This window comes from Rhinolophus sinicus, linkage group LG02 (genome assembly GCF_036562045.2).
Source record: "Rhinolophus sinicus isolate RSC01 linkage group LG02, ASM3656204v1, whole genome shotgun sequence".
Taxonomy (NCBI): domain Eukaryota; kingdom Metazoa; phylum Chordata; class Mammalia; order Chiroptera; family Rhinolophidae; genus Rhinolophus; species Rhinolophus sinicus.
In genome coordinates, this window is record NC_133752.1 from 130,465,943 (window position 1) to 130,474,035 (window position 8,093).

At 46.1% G+C, this 8,093-nt stretch overlaps 1 protein-coding gene across 1 annotated transcript; it reads left to right on the forward strand.

The window, feature by feature from the left end:
- Nucleotides 1–73: 73 nt before the first annotated feature.
- Nucleotides 74–7,419, forward strand: PHLDA1 (pleckstrin homology like domain family A member 1). The gene is given in 3 exon segments (XM_019755059.2): nucleotides 74–1,695; nucleotides 1,698–2,769; nucleotides 3,219–7,419. Coding segments are annotated over 2 exon segments (1,590 nt in total). The 5' UTR covers nucleotides 74–1,151; the 3' UTR covers nucleotides 2,744–2,769; nucleotides 3,219–7,419.
- Nucleotides 7,420–8,093: the final 674 nt, after the last annotated feature.

Below are 8,093 nucleotides of genomic sequence, written 5' to 3' on the forward strand. Positions count from 1 at the left end.
TGTTAGGTGTAGTGTTTGTTATTGGTATAGAGAATTGGTGTTTTTTTTTTCTTCATAATCTTACTAGAAATCTTTATGTAATTTTAATAATTTCCTTTTCCCTTAAAAGACTGCTAATCCATTAACAATGTGAAGGCTCTGAGAACCTGCCAAGTACAATTCAGTAGGACTCAGGATTGCGCTGGAATTGTCCCGTTTGCTAAAACATTCTTACTTAGATTAAGATTCAGGACTCTCCTGTGTTTAAAAATTACCCTTTGTTCTCAATTGCCTTGGGATTAACTTTGAATTTCTTAGCATGGCACAAAGGATTTGACTCGTGCTCTGCTCTTCAAGCTCATCACTCACTTCTTTTCCCCTATTGAGTTCTTTGTTCCAGCCACATGAATCTAGCAGATAAGCTAAGCTCTCTCCCTTCTTCCTTCTGAGGCACAAGCCGCAGCCTTTCCTCTTACCTTGGCCAACTCTGGCTTGTCCACCCCCGGTTTTCTTCTTCATGTGATTCTTTGTATCCTTAGGGAAAATACGTAGTTGGGGGTCTGTGTTTACGTAATGGATGAATTTCCCCCAAAAAGAGGTTTGGTTTCCGTTTGTGCTCTTTATTCTCCTTTGTCTCCCAGAATTTCTATAGAAATTGTTTGAATGTGGGAGCAGGAGAGAGCTAGGGGCGAGTACAGCGTTACCTTCCCCAGCTCACAAATAAGACTGCGAAACAGATTTGGCCCGTGAGATGGTTGCAAAGCGAAGGAACCGCAGATGCCAATCTGCTGTTTGAAGGGCTGGGCTGTGCCTTGAAGTGTGGGGTCTCAGGACGGGACAGTTCCCTGATTAGTAGTTAAACTGTTTTGAGATGTGGCAGACTGCACGGATAAGTCCAGAAGGACGCTGGAGAGCTTGTGTCCGATGAAGGTAGGCTAGCGCCTGCACTGCCGGCAGAGAAAAGGAAGGCGAGATGCCATCTGAAGTGGGTCACCTTCCTCTACCCCTTCCAAAAGGGACAGACTGTAGCGCTATTGCTTTACCAATCACCCTCTCGATGCCAAGGAGACCTAGTTAATGACCGTGAGCGAATGTGAGACACTGTGTCCTCTCGGCCTTTGATGTGTACATAGGGTCCGGGGTAGGCACACTTCCCGGGGACTCCGTGGCACATGAGCCTCATCCCCAGCCTCCTTGCACGCCCTGGCCAGGACACTGTCTCTGCGGGATCCCGGAGCTCAGCGCAAATCCCCAGGGCTGGTTCCCGAGGGCAGAGAGACAGCTTGGCGTTCCAGGCACTGTCTGGTAGCTGTACCCACCGCGCAGCCCCATCTTCCATTTCTGAGGCTCTCAGCAGACACCCTCAGCAGACAGCAGGTCGGGGAGAGGCGGGACGGTGGGGATGGCCTGTCAGCGCCCTCTATGCGTCGGCATTTGTCGCCGGGCAGCTGGGGCGCCCTCGGCTGTCGCCCCTGGCAAAGGAGAGGAGTTTCCGGGGCTTGGGTCCCTGCTGCCATCCCGGGGAAGGAGCGCGGAAGCGAGTGGGCGGCGAGAGGCGGAGCAAGGGACGCGGGGGGCGTGGACGCGACCGGCTTTGGAAAGGCCCCAAGTTAATGAGGCGTGCGCCCGCGGCAGAGCGCCTTTCGGAGCTGGGCTTTCCCCCGCGGTGCGGGCGCCAGGAGCCGCCTTTTCCGCTGGGTGTCACTCGGGGGTGGGGGGATGGCCCATTCAAAAGCGCCGCGAGGGGGCCCGGCCAGTGCCCTTCAGTGAGCGCTCGCAAGAGGACGGCAGAGGCCCGGCAGCTCGCAGCTCCGGGACCTTGTGGCGCACCAGGACGCGGCTGCCCTTCTGCCCGGACCCCGAGCCGCGGCCGCTCTGTTTCCTTCGTGTTAGCCTCCTCTGCGCGCTCCGGGCGGGCGGCCGCGGGAGCCGCTGGGGCGAGGACGGCGCGCGGCTGCTGCTGCTGCCCCGGGCCCGGGCGGCTGGAAGTGGAGAGGCCGAGCCGAGCGGCGGCCCCCCCTATGCCGATAGGATGTTGGAGAGCAGCGGCTGCAAGGCGCTGAAGGAGGGTGTGTTGGAGAAGCGAAGCGACGGGTTGCTGCAGCTCTGGAAGAAAAAGTGCTGCATCCTCACTGAGGAGGGGCTGCTGCTCATCCCACCCAAGCAGCTGCAACACCAGCAGCAGCAGCAGCAGCAGCCACAGCCGGGACAGGGGCCGGCCGAACCGTCCCAACCCGGAGGCCCCGCCGTGGCCAGCCTCGAGCCGCCGGTCAAGCTCAAGGAATTGCACTTTTCCAACATGAAGACCGTGGACTGCGTAGAGCGCAAGGGCAAGTATATGTACTTCACTGTGGTGATGACCGAGGGCAAGGAGATCGACTTTCGATGCCCACAGGACCAGGGCTGGAACGCCGAGATCACGCTGCAGATGGTGCAGTACAAGAATCGTCAGGCGATCCTGGCGGTCAAGTCCACGCGGCAGAAGCAGCAGCACCTGGTTCAGCAGCAGCCCCCGCAGCCGCAGCTTCAGCCCCAACCTCAACCTCAACCCCAGCCCCAGCCCCAGCTCCAGTCGCAATCTCAGCCGCAGCCCCAACCCAAGCCTCAGACTCAGCTCCAGCCGCAGCCCCAGCAGCTCCATCCGTATCCGCACCCGCACCCGCACCCGCACCCGCACCCGCATCAACTACCGCACCCGCACCAACAGCCGCTCTCGCAGCCGCACGGCCACCGGCTTCTCCGCAGCACGTCCAACTCTGCCTGAAGGGGGCAGCACACGGGCCCGACAAGGTAAGGTCCCGGCAAGTCCCGCTACGAAGGGCAGTTCCGAGGAGTGGGTGTCGCGGCTGTTAGGAGGAGGAGAAAGGAGTTCACGGGTTTGGCTCTTGGGTGGAAAAATGATTAGTTATTCCAAGTTTCTGGGGAGGTAGAAAGAAGGGAAACAAGCTGGAGCCAGGAGAGGCCGGGCCGAGAGGGTAGGGTCAAGGGGACTCTGGCCAGGCAAAGAGGCCTCGCCCGTGGCCTCCCCGCCCACGCTACCCTGCACGCGTTCCCTCCTGCGCTCCCCAGCGACGCCGCTACTCTCTCCGTGTCACAAGCGCCACTGGACCGTGTCTGGGCACTCCAGGGAGCGATGGTGGTGTCTTTCCGAGCGCGCTTTGTCCGCCGACTGGCCCGAAGAGAACTGGGTATTTGAGGACTCTGAGCCACCTACTTCATTCCGTGTCATTTCTTTCCAGGTTTTGAGGACTTAAGGAAGTGGGACGAGCATCTTTCTATTGTCTTCACTTGGATGGAAAACAAAACATTCTCCCCGCCCCGCACGAGACCAAGTATCTGGGACGGCACCCGACTGATAACTTGGAATTCTTCTTAGTTTTCTGCATACGCATCACAATGCAGGAAACGATTTTGAGTCCAGAAGCTTTATTTATGAACCTTTGAAAGGAACTTCTAGAGCGGGGACCTTCTAGGAGCGATGATGTACTGTAATTTTATTTTAATGTATTTTGATTTATGATTATTTATTAGTTGTTTTTTTTAAATACTTGTTCTTAGACATTTCTGAATGTAGGCCGTTTTCCAAAAAGGAAACTTTATTTTCAAAAACCTATTCTCTAGTAAGTTCTAATCTTGAAAAAGAAAAGGGCAGTGGAGGGGAAAGCATTAAGAAGTCATTCATTATTTCTAGGGCATTTTCAGAGTGTCTGACACTTTCATTGTTATACCAGGTGGTTGAAATTAAACTCTGTGATATAACTTCTTTTCTCCCCCCCCTTGGGCATATATTTTGTGTAGAATAGAAGTTTAAAGAAGCTAAATGTTCATAATTGTGTAATTATGAAAACCTCATTGTTGTTCTACAAGGAAATTGGTAGTAATGATACCTAATTCAAAATATTTACAACATAACCCAACTGATGGCAGGATGGTTTTATCATGAATGTGTAGTAGGGCTGCATCTACTGGAGGAGAAGAAAAGCCTTGCTTGTATGATCTGTGTGTGAAGGCTTTAATAGGGAGATTTCTATGCTTTCTGAGTATGAAAGCAGTAGGTGTTTCATTTCCAAAAACATAGTGAGGGGGGAAAGGGAATCATTCAACTCGCTTGAGACAGCGTTTGTGCTCTGTCCACACTAGAGATACCCCTTCTCCAAGGGCTTTGCATACATTATTTGAACCACGGTTTCTTACTTTACTCTAGAAGCATACTCTAGAATCTTGGAGTTCAAAAACACAGTTTATAAATATTTCAAAGGACTAGGAGTCATACCTTTGTTTTCACACTGAAAATAATGTTGATCAGAGAAACCAACTGTTTTGCTTTTTATTGCTCTGTGAAAAATTAGAGGGTTATGTGTTTTGTTGTTAGGTTAACTAAACTCAGAACTTGAAAAGGGAAGGACTGGATAAACACTGGATTTTCAGTAAGAAAACAACCCCAGTCTTGTTTTAACAGCCACTTGTTCAGGAGGGGTTGGGGTGGGGGAGGATGTGCTTTTAAAGGTAGAACAAACCCTCTTCTGTGTTAAATCAAAAGAATGGTCAAAATCCACAAGGGCAGATGCTACTTCAGTTTAAAACGAGCCATAGATGATACCAAATCCTCTTGGGGCTGAAAATCACTTCCTATCTGCATGGCTTTACTAACAGGTCTCTGTTTTCCATTATCTTTTTCACAAAGTCTTGATCAGTATTTTTCCAGCATCCAATTTGAAATGGTCAGGTCAGGCCTGTGCTAAGTTATGTAGTCCAAAAATGAAAACAGAATTTTATGCCAGAGATGTCTTTATTCTCCCTCCATCTTGAAAGGAGTTTCATGGTCAAATTACTTTTTAGTGCAATATATAAATGATGAAATTTTGAGCTCATACCTCTAATCCAAAAAGTTACAGGGGAAAACTGAAACTTGAGCAAGTGGCAAGCAGAACTTAAGTAGACTCCCACTTCCAATGGCTGTTTACGTTGTGGCTGTGAAAAATATGCTGCAAAGATTTAAAAACTCAGACATTTATAAACATATATATTATGGGCAGCTCAGAGAGCCAGATCTAAAGAGTCCTTAAGTCAAGTTTGGTTTGGCTTCTTTGGAACCACTGCTGGACTTTTGAGATAGAATGCCTCATTGTACTGTAGTTTTAATACATGTAGATCATATAACCCTTATTAAACCACAGTGTTTGTTCCACATAGAATGATTTTCTTCCTTCAAAGTCCTGTGCTATAAAAAAAGTAAAATCCATACTAAGCACTTTTAAAATTAAGATTCATGAAGGTTTTTAAAAGGCACTTGTATGTCATTAGTTTACATACAGGCTAGGTAGTGTCATCGAAAAAAATAAGCTGGCTGCTGGAATATTTTTTTCCCACAATGGCCATGATTCTTAATGAGGCCACCAGAATCATGGGTCCTCACAGCACTTAGTCCCTGGTCTGCTGTGATATTTATGCTGAGTTGACCCGTTTAGTGGCTCTCTAGTCTGAATGCCTCTTAGCATTTAACTGAAACCTCAGAAATGAGAAAGGAAAGGAGTAAGGTGGTTTCTGTTGTTTGACACTTTGAACTCATTATGGTTTAATCATTTTTCCAGAACAAAAAAACAAATCTGCTTAACAAAGCTCAAGAAAACAAAATACAGATGCAAGTCATTTAATGTGTCAGTGCTCTATTCTACCCATAAGAAAATGATGCAAACCACCTAAGGTATTATGAGGCCTGACAAATCAGCTTCATGGTAAAAGGTAAAACTACTTTTAACTCAAGAAAAGGAAAAAGGAAAGGGCAGGTCTAATAGAAAACCCACCCCTTAAATAAACATAAAATGTAAAATGCTGGAAAACTAAAAGGAATGTCCCATCTGGAAACTGAACTTTTGTCCTTGAACTTGGGTTGGCACCAAGCCTCATACACAGTGAGCTCAATAACTATTTGTTGGGACAAATGAAAGAAAGAAGGAAAAAATGTGTAACTCCCCAGCACCCAGGAGGTAGTTTCTCTTGCCTCACAAAGTACTTCCTTTACTCACTCTCATGTCATTCCTTGAGAACAACTAATACTGGATCAGGCTGCACCACATGACGAAGCTCCTTAGGGATCCTTTCTCAGCGGAAATCACATAGATTTGCCTATGCCCTACAGGGAGTACTGAGGTCAGAGAATAAGTGGCTATAAAGGGCCCTTTCAAAATGAACATTTCCCTCAGAGAGAAATCTGGGATTCTCTTATCGTGTAGAAATCGAACCCACTTTATAATTTCACTTAACATATTTTTTCCAATGGAGGTTAAAAAAAAACAACACCCACAGACAGAAAACCCAAGTCGTTGCTTAACAGAGTTCCGCTCACATATAAACACTGTTAGGAAGTCCGGCTTAAATTGAAAGGCCTGTTTTAACTCTGTTCTCATATACCAAACACTGTTTCTCTTAAAGACTCCTCAATTTAATTCTGACATTAAACGAGTTTGTTGCCAGTGTGGGAATTCAAACACATCACTTGTTTTCTGTCCCCAGGGTTGTAGCTTGGCTCCATGTGTTTACAGTGTCATGTTCAATGGCAGGCTCTGAAGAGTGGTCTAAGGCTTGACTGAAATTGGAGCAGTCCCGCAGAACACAGAGCTTTGCAGGATGAGAATGGGCCTGGGAGCATTCATTCTCTCTCTTTTTTTGATAAGTGTCAAACAATTTGTTTTTGCTTTACCAGTAAAATGCCCTCAGCAGATTAAAATTTAAATTTGGAAATTGTAGAGCTTGATACTGAATCCACCAGTGACTCTTTCAAGAGAAATACACTATTTGCCTGAAGCAACCTAAGATGTATTAATTGTGAAATTGTGTTAGATGGGTTTTTAAGAACTACTTCCTAAAGTTTGGACACAGTTGAAAGGTGAGTTTTTGATCTGCAGTGTTGAACAGCCAATCTAGAGCTACGTAATATTGGACGACAAAGTGAGCTGTGACTTTTTGTAGGACGTCTGCCAAATGGAGTATAAGATCCATCAGGTTTTTCTCAGAGAGGCATTATTGTCCCATGAAGGAAGCAAAAGGACTTTGGGTCATTAGAAGCATCTGCATAAAAGCTGGAAAGATCTACTCCTACCTGCTCTGAAGCTGGCCTGTTGGTGATCAACTGGGTGGTGAGGAAATAGGTTTTAATAATAGATGGTCCTTCTGGATCACTGTATTTATTTTGAGAAGAAAGACAAAACAACGATTACATTCCACTGTCAGCTTTCCGCTTAAAGTTTCAGAATATGCAGATGTCAGCTTCTGAAAAACAAGTATCACCATGTACCAAATGCTTTACCATCACATTTGTGAACTTAGTGTGATCCTAATTTGTGTAAATACGTCTCTTACACGGTTTTGGAGAGATATGATTTATTTTTCATATTTAAAAGAAAATGCATTCCATTTCAAATAAAGTATTGAGATGACCAATCTGTGGACCTTTTAAAGGCCTTGTTCACTTGGCACGGATGTATGTGTTTCTATGGGAGAAAGGTTCTAAAGGGCTTATCTGTTATCAAGGCCATGACCATTCTGGGAAGAAGACCATTTTTGAGGCTGGAAATTGATTTTTAAAAACATTACCTGAGCATTTTGAATATAGCATATAGAAATCCACTCAGATCTTTTGGAGAAATAATTACCTTTCTGAATGCTAATGATTTTGAGTTGAATTTTCTGTAGTGCCCCAGAGGATGAGAAATGGTTCTTAGTGATGAGCTTAAAGGCAATTTCCTCTTTAGTCCCAGAGAGACTCTAGTCCTCCTAGGTCTTTTGAGACAGTAAAAAGCCTTGACACTAAGAGAATCACCCTTCAAACAGGTATCTATGCAACTTCCTGTTTTATGTGAAGAGCAGAAGAGGGAATTGATTCTTTAAAGGAAAATAGCATAACTTCACTCTAGCAATCTCCACTGGCATCTTAAAGCCTTTAAATCTCAAAAGACTTTAAAATAGAAAATTTGAAGGCAATCTTTTATCCCTTAGTGTAGCCTTATATTGACAGTTTTATTACTCTACTGTTTTCTCCAGGGCTTTTGTTTTCTTTTGTTTGTTTATTTTTTAAGAAGAAATCTGAGAAGACACACTACTGCCATTGTGAGGGG